At 55.1% G+C, this 13720-nt stretch overlaps 1 protein-coding gene across 1 annotated transcript; it reads right to left on the bottom strand.

Annotated features, from left to right (window-relative positions):
• Window positions 1–670: 670 nt before the first annotated feature.
• Window positions 671–11795, bottom strand: TBX21 (T-box transcription factor 21). The gene is made up of 6 exons (XM_028089919.2): window positions 11247–11795; window positions 3661–3815; window positions 3186–3307; window positions 2462–2620; window positions 2263–2324; window positions 671–2014 (listed from the first exon to the last, which is right to left on the bottom strand). The coding sequence occupies exons 1-6, from the start codon at window positions 11735–11737 to the stop codon at window positions 1396–1398; spliced, it is 1608 nt and encodes a 535-aa protein (XP_027945720.1). The 5' UTR covers window positions 11738–11795; the 3' UTR covers window positions 671–1395.
• Window positions 11796–13720: the final 1925 nt, after the last annotated feature.

Genomic DNA, 13720 nt, shown 5'->3' with positions numbered 1-13720 from the left:
TTACTGCTCTTTTTACTTTTCTGCCTTGCTTACGTTCCTTAAAAAAAGCAGATGTCATTTTACAAACATAATTTAGTATGTGCGTAAAGAGAGAGAAAAAAACAAAGCTAGAGAATTACAGCAACAGTAATGTACAGATTGAGAGTTTACTGTTTACCAGGCACTGTTCTAAACGCTTTACAGATGCTAGTTTGAATCATATGAAATTGCCAATATTTGGCTGTTCTTGACCGTCAAAAAGAGCAATTTCATGGGATCCTATTTACATTTACTTCTTTAACCTTTGAACGCCCCTAAGATGAAGATAGAGAACCAAAGCTGCTAGACATGCCGAGAGAAATCAAGGCTGTTCCCCCAGGCCCCCACCCGGCCCAGCCCTCTGGTCTTGCCCTCCCTCCCCTCCTCCACAGGTCAGGTGCTACATGGACAGAGGGACCGTTCTCTGTCCCAAGATGCCTTACAAGGTGGAATCAACCGTCAACCTGAACACCAATGGTAAGGCGGGTGGCCTTGCTTTGACTCCCTTTGTGCCCTGAATGAAACCACTCCAGATTTCTAGGAGGCTCCAGTTCTGGGGAGCTGCAGCTGCAGCTGGAGAGCGATGGTGCCCTCACAATTCCCACTGGAGTCCCCATCCATGTCCCCCTCCAGGGCACTGAAGCAGGACACATTCTACAGTTTCACGTTTATTTTCAGAAAGCGATGACGACAAAAGAGATATATCCAGACACCACTCTCTGAACAATAAATAGCCTCCCCATTCCAAAAAAAAGAAAAAAGAGAAAAGCGCGCACTCACACACACAACCAACCCCCACCCCAAAACGTTGCTTCTTGGGGTGTGCACCGACCCCCCCCTTTCCCAGCCCCTTCCTCGGGACCCCACTGTCTCCGAGCAGGTGGGGCCCCAAAGTCATCCGAGTCCTCTCGCCGACCCCGGCTGGCTGGCTGGCTGTCATCAAATCCATGGTATCTTTATTTTCATACACGCAAACAGAACTGCCGAAAGCACATTCTACAAAGGAAGACAGCCGGGTCTGCCATGCCCAGCCTGCCCCACCTGACCCCTACCCCACCCCACAGAAGAGAGGAAGCTCCTTTGTGTCCAAGACCTTCTTGTTCCATCTGTTCTCCAGCTGGGAGCCACAGCCAGAAGCAGCACCAGGTAAATGGCCATAGTTGGGGCAAAGGAAGGGGCAGGGGACACGCCTCTCAGGTTTCCTTGTGGGCCCAAAGCAGCAAGTGAACCCCAGAAGCCTTCTTGACCCCCCTCTTCCTCAACCAACTACAAAAGGAGAAGGGACGGAGGGAGCCGGGGCCTCCCAGTCCTGAGTCGGCTGTCTGCGTTACTTGGTGTTCTCCAACCTGATGACACTGTTTCTGTCATGTCAACTGCTCAATTGGGAAAATAGCTATAAAACTGGCCTTCAGTTTCCTTATCAAAAGGAGAAGGGGCCCCAGCAGGGGAGGAACTGTCGCCACTGGAAGGATAGGGGGACACACGCCTCCTCTTAGAGTCTCCTTCACCCAGTCCTGAGTCACTGGACTCTGGCCGGATGGGGGTGATCTCAGTCCACACCGAAGGGGAGCCCTGGTCCTCTGGTCCCCGTCCCTCTGAAGCTCCAGGGCCAGGTTCCATGGGCAGAGTCCGCATGGGGCGGAACCAGCTGCCTGGGCCCATCTTGGGAGGGTACTGGGGGGCCATCGGCCAGCCCGCTCCAGGCGCCAGGACGTCCTGGCCTCGGTAGTAGGACATGGTGGGTCCGGGGGTAGAGGGCAGGAACGCAGGCTTCATGCTGACTGCTCGAAACTCAGCCTCATAGCTGTGGTCCCGGGGGGCCCCCAACCAATAAGGCTGGGAAGCCACATCCTTGGCCTGCCCAGGAAGATCGGGGTAGAAGCGGCTGGGAACGGGATACTGGTTGGGTAGGAGAGGAGAGTAGTGGTCTCCCCCAAGCAATTGACAGTTGGGTCCAGGCGGGGAGGGCACGCTGGTGTCAACAGATGCATACATGCTAAAAAAAAAAAAAAAAGGCAAGAACACAGGGGTCACAAACGGAACTGGTCATCTGTGAGCCTGCCTGTTGTACGTCCCTCCCTGGACCCTCTTTCCCTGGCCTTACTGCCCTCCAAGCCTCCATCCCACCTCTTCCCACCCCCAGGGGCAGAGAGGAGACATGCTCGGCACATGTCTGGAGTCAATGGTAAGTCTCAGGAGATACCAAGAGGGGGCCCTTGGTGAGCTGAACCCAGCGGCACTTACGACTCAAAGTTCTCCCGGAATCCTTTGGCAAAAGGGTTATTGTCAATTTTCAGCTGAGTAATCTAGAGAGAGGGGAAATAGAGGCACCTGAGTCCTGAGTCTAGGGCTAGGGAACTTCCGAATTCCCCACCGAGGAAGACCGTGGGCCCCACTCTCCCCCTCGTGCCCCTCGCAGCTCAGGGGGACCGGTGGCCCTCACCTCCGCATTCTGGTAGGCGGTCACGGCAATGAACTGGGTCTCTTGGAAGGTGAAGATATGCGTGTTGGAAGTGTTGCCGGCCACCTCTGGCTCCCCATCGTTCACCTCAACGATGTGCAACCGAGGCTGGTACTTATGGAGAGACTGGAGCACGATCATCTAAGAGAGAGCCGGATGCTTGTGGGGGTCGAAGGGTCCTCTACCCCCACCCGTGGCTGGCCCGATGGCCAGGCTAGAAGGGGCCTTGAGGTCATCATGTCCATTGCCCTGCTCTGCTACCATGCCACTTCCCAGGCCCTCTAGCTCTGGTCCCCAGCCTCTCCAGGGCACCAGCTCTGCCCTCTTGCCCCATTTCCTACCCCCCAGATGTGCATCGTAACCAAGATATTAGCACAAGCGGGGCTTTTCAGAGATGGGGCTCTGTTAACTGTATTGCTCAACTCAGAGAGACTCTGCATCCATTCCCTGGGGCAACTGGCACCAACTCTATGCCCAGCATGGTGCACAAGTGATGGCAGCCTGGGGTTCAGTGAAGAAACCCCCAGGCTGGCTTGGCCCATGTCATCCTGAATGCGAGCCCATGTCTGCCCCTGAGATTCAGCTTCCTCCCAACTCATCTCCACACCCCCTCAGGCGTGTGGAAAAGAACGAGCCAGAGAGGAAGAAAATGACTTTTACAGAACAGAATCAGCCAGGAGGGGTGGGGGGTGGCAAGGAGTCTCACCTGGGTCACATTGTTAGAGGCCCCTTTGTTGTTCGTGAGCTTTAGTTTCCCAAATGAAACTTCCTGGCGCATCCAGTGGGCTCCAGTATTGGGGGAATCTGGGTGGACGTACAGGCGGTTTCCTGTGGACAGTTAACTTCTTTGGCACGCAGCCCCCTTGGGGACCAGACCCCCGGCTATGTGGGACTTCTTTGCCTGTTCTGAGGGGGGTGTCAAAAAGGCTGCAGGGGGAGGACCAGATGGGGCAGGGCAAGGGGGGATGTGGGCAGGGGACTGAGCAGAAGACATGCTAACACAGAATAGAGAGAAGAGGACAGACAGAATGGGAGTGAGAAGTGGGAGGGGATAAGGGTGGGATGGGGAATTAAATCTCAGGTGTAGGGGGCAAGGGCTCGGGGGGGTTCCTCCTGGATCCACCAGGGGGCGCCCAGCCTCGGTGAAAAAGAGTGCCCACCACTCCCCAGGGCGCTCCTACCTGGCATGCTGCCCTCAGCCTTTCCACACTGCACCCATTTGCCGCTCTGATACCGCCAGTGGTGCTGGTCCACCAAGACCACGTCCACGAACATCCGGTAATGGCTGGTGGGCTCCAGCCCCGCCACAGTAAACGACAAGAATGGGAACATCCGCCTGAGGAGAACAGAGAGACCCAACAACATCCATCAGCCCTCCAGCCGCACAGATGGCCAACCCCGCGCAAACACTTTCGGTGGTGTGCTGGAGTCGGCTTGCATCCCGCGAGAGAACCAACTGGAAATGACCAAGAACTGTGCCAGCCAGTGGTTATATACCGCCATATTTAAAAATTAAATTATATAAACTTACAATTAAATACATTGCATTATAAGCCAAGGTAATAAATACTCAAAAATCATGACTTCTCATTTCGTGTCCTACATTTCACTATTATCTCTGTTCTTGAAGTGACTTACATCTTTTGTTCCTGCAAGACGGAAATACTAGACAGCTGCATGACTGCCCGGCTCTTCTCGATTCTGCATTCAGTGACACCACATGTGCAGTTAGAAATCAGCCATCACAGGAGCATTTGCACCACGGAAATCAGCAAACACTATGAATCGGGGCTTTTTCAATGTTTTTCTTTCAGAGGGTCAGTTGCTAGACATTAACTGCACGCCACTGTCTCTGACCTTTGTTTGCTTCCTAGTGGGGAGCAAAGCCACAAGCCAGCCCCCCAGAGGCACTTCCCACTAAGCCCTCATGCCTCAATCCCCCAAGCCCCCAAGTCCTCCAGTCCTCAGACCCCTAACCCCCAAGTGGTCTCAGGCCCCAACCCATCCTCTCCACTGCAGCCCTCACGGCGCTCACACACTCTCGGCCCTGTGGTGCCCAGGCTCTCCCTGCCCCATCCTCCTGCACCTGAGTTCTGTAGTATGGCCTGCCCCAGGCCTGAGCCTTCAGAGAAGTACCTAAACTCCTAGATGGAACTTTCCATCCACCTGAAAGAGAACTCTGTTAAGCACAATCCTCACACTCAAAGTCCTGCTTCCCTGGAAAAGTGGAGGAAGTTGAGGTTGGGATGCTGCATTATCCTCCATCGTGTCACAGGAATAGATTCAGAGAAGGAAGCACTTCCCCACCACAACCATCTCTGCCACCTCCACCATCACCACCCCCAACAGCACCATCGCCACCGTCACTACGACCACCACCTCCACCACCATCATTACAACCACCACCTACACGAACACCCCTATCACCACCATCACTACAACCACCACCTCCACCAACACCCCCATCACCACCGTCACTACGACCACCATCTCCACCAACACCCCCATCACCACCGTCACTACGACCACCATCTCTACCAACAGCCCCATCACCACCGTCACTACGACCACCATCTCCACCCCTACCTGCACCATCACTACAACCACCACCTCTACCAACACCCCCATCACCACCGTCACTATAACCGCCATCACCACCACCTCCACCACCATCATTACAACCACCACCTACACGAACACCCCCATCACTACCATCACTACAACCACCACCTCCACCAACACTCTCATCACCACCATCACTACAACCACACCTCCACCATCACTGCCCCCACCACCAAACCATTACCTCCATTATCACCATCACTGCAATGGTCCCCTCCACCATTACTGCCACTACTTACAACCACTCCGTCTACCAGCACCAGTCCCATCACCAATTCCAGTGGCTTAAATTTTCTTTTCCAACCCAAACAGGAAGAGCAGAATTTGCAGGATGGCAGAATCAGACCCTCATCAGAACAACTTTGCATTCCCACATACCTCTCCCCTCCTCCTACGAGAAGTCATGCCGATGGGAAGAAAGACTCCAGTCCATGAGTCAGAAAACCTGGAGGAGGGAGAGTTCTAGAGGCCTGGGAACACTTTTGGGTGCACCCTAGTCCCCAGAATATCCCAGAGCAACACCCTTAATAACCTTGGGAAGGTCTCCCCACATTCCTGTCTTCTCCAGACTCTCCTATGCTGAGAAAAAAAAAAAAAAAAAGACTTACTGGCCCCATCCCCTGGAGTAAGTTAATTCCCAAACCAAACCTCAGTTTCTTCACCCGTAAATGGAGACCATTACTCCTATCCATTTTTCCTCTGAGAGCTGTGAAGAAGTTTGAAAGATGTGAAACTCAGCTCATCCGGTCCCTCTTCCACCCCACCCTTTCGCAGGCCCAGTGCGATCAAAGCCAGCTGGCCCCGTGGAAGGACCCCAAGCAAGAGTCCAGAGCTCTAGCTCCAGCCTCCAGGTCCCAGAGGCTCAGCAGGCCAGTTGACTTGAGAAATCAAAGGTTAGGGATGAGACCTTGAACAATTAAGGCTGAGACCATTTTTTATTTTTTTTTAAGATTGTATTTATTTATTTGACAGAGAGAGATACAGCGAGAGAGGGAACACAAGCAGGGGGAGTGGGAGAGGGAGAAGCAGGCTTCCCGCCGAGCAGGGAGCCCGATGTGGGGCTCCATCCCAGGACCCTGGGATTATGACCTGAGCCGAAGGCAGACGCTCACCGACTGAGCCACCCAGGGGCCCCTGAGACAATCTTTTCAACACATCTCTGCCACCAGCTCATTGTATGACAGTGGTTGGGTTGCCCACATTTTCTGTATCATAACCAGTTCTTATCCAAACTTGTAGGACTAAAGGAAGGGAAAGAATATATTCATTGTGCCTCTGCTTAGCAGCAACCAGTTTACCTGAAATGTAAAATGTTATTTCCAATTCTATACCTGAAGGAACTGAGGATCAGAGAGCCGCGCTGACGGCTCCTTGGTGAGAGAGCAGAGTCGGGGTCTCCCATGCTGTGTGTCCATCTCTCTACCCTGCTTATCTCTGCTGGACGGGAATGAAGGAGATGCCAGAAGAGGACAGGGGGAGAGGGAGACCAGGAGGGAGGTCTCATTTCACCCTAAAAGTCTAGAACCACCACCAGCTGGAATCCCAAAATAGCCCCTGATTTACATGACACTTTGCTGGGAAGGAACAGGGTCTGGTGCCAACCTAAGCACTCTCTAAAAAGACCACTCACCATTCTGCCCTCAGAGGACAGGGCCCAAGATTCTAAATTCCTCCGCTGCCGCTCAGGACTAGTCCATCTTGAAATGATTCGCAGGGTCATTCTAACCACTCCCCCCCCCTTCCCCGCCATCCTGAACACCTCTGATAAGCTCTAGCTCACCATCATGACGTACAAATTACAAGGAGGTCGTTTTTGATCAGTCGTGTTGGCAGGATGTTTTAAAATTGATCTCTAGGGGCGCCTGGGTGGCTCAGTTGGTTAAGCGACTGCCTTCGGCTCAGGTCATGATCCTGGGGTCCCGGGATCGAGTCCCGCATCGGGCTCCCTGCTCAGTGGGGAGTCTGCTTCTCCCTCTAACCCTCCCCCCTCTCATGTACTCTCGCTCTCTCAAATAAATAAATCTTTAAAAAAAATAAAAATAAAATTGATCTCTAATGCTGATGAGTCTGTGAGAAAATGGGTCCTCACACACTATTCGTGAGGATGTAAATTACCTGCACCTTTTAGGAGGATACTCCGGCAGTGCCTTGGACCCATCGAAATGTAAACTGCGCTCAGGCATCAAAGGATCTCCTCCTCCCACCAACCTCAGACACAACTTAGTGGAAATCGGACAGCCGCTAGCAAATGGGCCAACGGAATGTAAAGCTGTTTTCACCTGCCCCGAGATAAATGAAGCCAGTGAGTCCAAATTAAAACCCCCTCCCCAAAAAAGAAAATTGTTTTAAAGATCTAAGAAGTTCTCGGAATTGAGATTGTAGGGAAGTCCACAATGGCTGTGAGGCCAGTGATCTAGGATCAGGAGGCACTGAAATTGTTTTCTCCACTGTTAAATTCACACACACACACACACACACACACACACAAATGCAAATTGAGCTACTTAACAACAGAGCTACCCAAAGTTACCTTAATTATAATAATCAACTAATCACACCCAGAAAAGTGGGGATTGCCAGCAATGAATGCACACCCACACACCCACACACACAGACACCCGCCTCTCTCTTCCTCTACTGAGAATGTCTACCATCAACTATTCTACGCACACCAACACATACACAATACACACACACTGCCACACAGAAACACAGCACAAGTCCCGGGTGGGCACCCCGAATCTCAACAAACGCACCAGTTTGAGCTCCAACATTTTCAGTTGGCCAGTCCCACATTTTATCTCACTGCCCCGGGGTCAGTCTCTGGTGCTGGGAATTGCCACCCACCCCCCACGCCCCACCCGTTGCTGCCCATGGAGGAGAGAGTGACTGTGTCACTGGTCCATACTGAGGGATGGGTCTAGGGTGGGTGGGAGAGGAAGAATCTGGGAGGGAGTGAGTCAGCCCAAGGCAAAAGGCCGTGGGGCTGTGGGTAGGCCTGGACTGGAAGAATTTTTCAAAAAGGAAGAAGGCCGTGGGTGATGTGGTGGTGACTGGTAGGTCACTGGAGCCCCCGGAGGGACAGGCCAGCCCTCCACACAGGAGAGAAAGGGTGCTGTTCTCTGAACCCAAGCTTTGCTCTTCAGAAGCCAGTAGCGGAAGGAAATGGCCGCCAAGTTCCCAGATCACTGGAGCCCAAGCTCAGCACCAGGGTGATGCGGGCTGGTGGGACTGAATCGGGGGCAACGTGTTCCCTGTCCCCACCACCCCACCATGGGGCCCCCGAGGTCTGATTCAAGGGGAGGCATCCAAGAAAATGGTGAGGGGCCACTGCCCCCTTCCAACAGGGACCCCACGGTGTCCGAGAAGCAGTCCCTCCGCATGGATAGAAAGCGGGATTAACACACACACACACACACACACACACACGCACATGCGATTATGAAATGATAGGGAAATTTGATGATATTTATGAATTTCTTCTCGGGTTTGTTAATGGTATTGTGTTTACTTTTAAAAAGCCATTTTTGGGGGCGCCGGGGTGGCTCAGGCAGTTGAGCATCCAACTCTTGATTTCGGCTCAGGTCATGATCTCAGAGTCATGAGATCGAGCCCCGCGTCCAGCTCTGTGCTGTGCGTGGAGCCTGCTTAGGATTCTCTCTTTCCCCCACCCCCCAATAAATAAATAAATAAATAAATAAATAAATAAATAAATAATTAAATAAATTTTTAAAAAGCCATTTTTAGACGTGCATAGAGAAATTTTAAGGATGAAAGACTATAGTGGCTAGGATTTACTTACTAAATACTTAACACCATCACTAATATAATTGCAGACTAGGGGGTGGGAGGCGGAAGCGGGGTGAGTGAGGATAGAGAAGAAACAAGATTGGACCAGTGATAACAACTGTTGAAATTGGGTGATGGTAGGTGGAGGTTTTTCCTGTACTTTTGTATATATTGGAATTTTTCCTAATAAAGGAAAGTAGGTTTATTGTTCTAAAAGGGAAACAACAAGACTTGTCAATAGAGAATTATTCAGCAAGAACATAAAGGAAAGAAGGAAGCCACAGGGGTAGTGACAGCGACCTCACAGAGATGCATCCCCGTGAGACACCCCTCTACCCAGGCTGCAGGCAGCCCACAACCAGCCCCGCACCCAGCGGAGCCCCAAAGTGCTGGCCAATGCTCTGTCCACCCCACCCCTCAAGACTGGAAGGGCAGGGGCCTGGCAGCAGGTGGCAGGGAGACCTGGGCCGGGCTCCAGGGTGGGAGGGCTTCCTGAGCACCCAAGAGTAGAGGCCTGAGCTCAGGTCTGCTGTGTGACCGAGTGCAAGTCACCAGCCATCCCTGTGCCTCAGTGCCCTTAGCTGTGACTGGGGAGACCTCTTGGCTTGCGTAGCACACAGTGAAAGAATGGAAGTGAAAGCACTCTGAGCACAGCAAGGCCTTTGGACGGTGTAGGTGGCTGTTTTTACTCCTGGCCGTGACCGGCTGGAGAAAGAAACCCAGGCAGATACCGTCTGGGTTCGGGTGCCCGTTCTGCCAGCGACAGGTGGGCTGTGTAACCTCAGAAGAGTCTCTTCCTGTCTCTGAGCCCATTTCCCTGTCTGTGCAGGAAGGGGCCTGGATAGGATCTTCTGGGTCCCCTCCAATTCAGACTTGATAGGACTAGAAGCCTGGGCTGTGCCTGGGAGCACTCAGAGGTGGCTGGGGTTGGGGGACGCAGAGAGGAATTCTCAGAAAGCTTAGGGGATAAATGCCACACCTTAAAAGAAAATGCCAACTTTCCTGAGTTCATCCTAGAGAAAGAGGAACAGCTCAGCAACTTGAAGCTATTTGTAGTCGGTGGACAGATTCCTCAATCCCAGGCTACCCCACAGAAATCACTGGAAAGGAAGAATGTCCTAGCAATGCCTAGATTGAATGCCACCCCCCCCCCCCCCGGGGCTGGCATGGCCTCTCCCCTCTCCCTCCTCAAGCCCCACACTGGGTATCTGCCCTTTGACACCTCCCGGCTGTGCTGATGACACAGCTCCCCCCACCCCACAGCAGTCCTTCCAGGTCCCCAGCCTGAGCAGGCCCCCACAGGGAAGGATGGGTGCACACTCTCACATGCCAGACCCAGGCAGGGCCCACTCAGCATTGCTTACTAAACAAATACCAGTGGCAAGTTTCTCTTCCTTTCCCCACGCAGGAGGCTGTCTCCGGAAGCAGCACCCTTGGCCCCAAACCCTACCCCACATGCACTGGGCTCAAGGGACCCTGAGCTATGGAGCCATGGGTTCCCCAGGCTGGATCCTACACTGGAAAGTTTCTGGCCAGGGAGGAGGCACACTTTCAGGGGACAGACCTGGGAGGCAGCCGAGTGGTACTGACTGCCCTCTGGGACCCATAGCTTAGCTTCACCTGCTCAGGCCCGTGGGCATGTGCGCTCTCCGGCAGGGCCTGTGCCTGGACGGGATCTGCGCCCCCACACACTTTACCCCCCCCAAAACACGCTCACACCAGACATATGATCTCGAAGTACTACCGGAAAGGAAACTTGGCCACTGCTTCTCCATGTCACCAAATCCCAGGCTTACCCACCTCCCAAAACTGACCTGTGCACAACAGCCGCAAAAAGACTAGGAGAGGTGCGCGGTGGGAGGGTGGGGGTAGGAGAGGTGGGGGGCGGGTTGCGCTGGGTTATTGTCCACCGCACCAAGACCCTGCCCTCTCCTCCATTTCCCTACACATAGGGGCTAAGAGGGGGTCCTGCCCTATCAAATCCAAAACACAGTCCCCCTCTGCCCACTGAGACCCCCACTGAGGTAGAAAGTGGGGCAAGGGCACACCCCAATCCTGGGTGAAACCATAGGTACCCTCCCCCTAAACCACGATAACTTCTCATTGCACCCACTCTCCTCCATCTCCATTCTGAGTTCTGCCTGCTGGTGTAATGTCCCGGGAGAAAACAACCCCCAGAACTTTCCTATTCTCACTACAACTCCCTCCCCACTCCCCCCAGAACCAAAGCCAAACTACTGAGGGACGCTGAGACTCGAGCAGCGTCTAGACAGAAGAAAAAAACCACGTCCTTGTTCCGGGCGGGCGGGTCCGAGGCTCCCACCCGCTCGCCTCCCGGGGCGCGCGTCTCACTCACCGTCCCTGCTTGGTGATGATCATCTCCGTCTGGTGCTGATTAAACTTGGACCACAACAGGTGGTTGTTGAGCGCGACTCTCAGCTTCCCGGACACCTCCAGCCCCGCCGGCAGCCCGTAGTCGTCGCGCGGCCCGGGGTAGAGTCCCGAGCGCGGGTCCGGGGCCGCGTAGCCGTCCCCAGGCTGGTAGCCCTCGGCGCTCGCCGTCGGTGGGAAGGGCTCGCCCACCCCGGGGAAGCCGGCGGCCTGGGGCCGGGGCGGGTAGGCGTAGGCTCCGAGGAAGCGGCCCGGGGGAGAGGGCACCAGGGCGCCCCCGGCGTAGGGCGCCCCCAGGCTGGCGCCCCCGCGACGGTCGGCCCCGTCCTGGGCGCCGGGCTCCGGGTAGAAGTAGCGGTTCTGCGGGTCGACGCCAGGCGCCCGGCCCTCGTCGCTCGCCGGCATCGGCTCGGTGCCCGTCAGCATGTCTCCGCAGCTCCGCGCCAAGATGCCCATCCGGGGCGGGCTGGCACCTTCCCGCAGCCGTCGGGGACCGGCCCCTCTCCGCGCGGGGGGGAGGGCGGGAGGCAGGCGCGGGGGGGAGGGCGGGAGGCAGGCGCGGGGGTCGCGAGGGGCGGGGCCCCGGGGGTGGGGGGACGCGGGTGGGGGGATGGGGGGCCCCCACCGGAGCCCGGCCTCGGACGCCTGGGTCCTGCGCCCGCGTTCGGCGGGCGCGCGGCAGCTGCCGGGCTCCCTCTCCAGCGGGCCGCTGTCACTAGCGTCGCGGCGCCTTTGCTGTGGCTTTATGAAGCACTCCGGGCTCCCCCCACCCCACCACCTCGGCGCCGCCCCGCCTCACCCCGCCCCCTCGTGGCTAATACTCGGCAAATTCTATGCAGTCGCCGCCGAGGACCGGAGGCCCCCGCGGTGTGTGGCGGGGCCCGCGCGCGCCGCGAAGTTCGCGCTTAAAGACTTGCCTTCTGGAAGAGTCCACCGTCCACCTGAGACGCCAGCCCTTTTCTCTCCTCTGGACCCTCGTGGAAAGTCCACCCATCCTTCCAGGCTCAGCTCAAAGGTCCCCTCCTACAGGAAGCCTTCGGTGATGGCGATGGCCCGGATGGGACTCACAGGGCCTTCTGGCAGCAGGGTCTGCACTCAGTCCAAGCTGCTTAGGCCGCGAACATTCAGCAGATCCACTGATGCCCACCGTGCACCCAGGCTCTGTGCTAAGCGGCTTTGCCTGAAGTGTTTGTGTTCTTCCTCCAGGCCAGAGACCCAGGTGGGCTGTGTCCTAGGCATCTCGTTCCCCCAAGGCAGACCGGGCAGCGGGTGGGCAGCGGGCAGAGATCCCTGAAGGGGACTGCATCGCTGCAGCTGCAGATTTGCCTGGCCCTGGGCGGGCGGGGGCAGCCAAGGCTCTGGAAGCAGCACTGACATGCAGCTGCTCAGTCTTGGCACTGGCTCTGCCTGTCACTCAGGTACGTGTGACCTGGACAAGCCACTTCCCTTGCCTAGAAGTCAGCCTTACGTGCCTCATCTGTAGAATGGGGGAAACACGCTGTTGCACTTTTCCGAGGGGCTGGGCACCTCACCTGAGAGGGTGGATATGTGCAGGGCTTACCCCTGCGGGGAAAGCTGCCCTGAGCGGATTCAGAGCCGGGGGACAGGAAGGACACCCACTCGTTCCGGGGGGGCTGCCTGCGTGAGGGGACGACCAGACCAGAGCTTTTCTTCCTCTATTTTCCTTTTCTGTTAACTAACACAGAGTCTTCCTACGATGAAAACAATCCCCCTCCCCAGCTGAAAATAGTATCTGGAAGTTTTCCTTCATACAAAGATAAAACATACTCATAAAAAATTTAAGCAGTAAAAGTAAAAATGGGACTGTATAAACCACCCCAAATTCCACCCCCCAGAGGCAAACAGGATTAACATTTTGGTGAATACCCCTGCAGACATCACTCCCTGAACACAGCCTTTCTGTCTTTCGTGTGCACGCGCGCGCATGCACACACACACACACAATTTTATATAAACACCACACGTGCTGCTTTGTAATGTGTATTTTTTTTCACTCAACAAGGTGTCATGGAATTTTTTACATGGCAATATATAGATAAAGATTTACATTTTTAAGAGTGTTTTGAAAAATACTTTCACATTTTCATCTTGTTAAAGGTTAACCTCTCCTCTCAAGTACCCTCCCAGACCTCCTCCCTTCTCCCCTGGGGGCTGGCCCCATCTCCCATCTCTGTCCCAGCCCAGCAGAGCTTCACCCTTAGGGGTCCATGGGGACTCTCTGCTCCCAACTAGAGCTGAACCAAGAGGCAGGTTGGCAGGCGAAGGCGAAGCTGGGGACCCCAGGAGGCGGGCATGACCCAGGGAGGATGGGGGAAGAGAGAAGTCAACACATCCCCTGAGGTTGGAGACCAGATCTGGGCACTGGCCCCTCCCCCACCAGTACCCACCATTCCCTCCCCACCCCCCATGCCTTAGGGA

The sequence above is a fragment of the Eumetopias jubatus genome, unplaced genomic scaffold, assembly GCF_037043125.1.
Source record: "Eumetopias jubatus isolate StellerSeaLion01/CBP00866 unplaced genomic scaffold, mEumJub1_p1.0 scaffold_10, whole genome shotgun sequence".
In the NCBI taxonomy this organism is placed as follows: domain Eukaryota; kingdom Metazoa; phylum Chordata; class Mammalia; order Carnivora; family Otariidae; genus Eumetopias; species Eumetopias jubatus.
The sequence above is the reverse complement of the archived record's forward strand: the minus strand, read 5'-3'. Positions and strand labels throughout refer to the sequence as shown.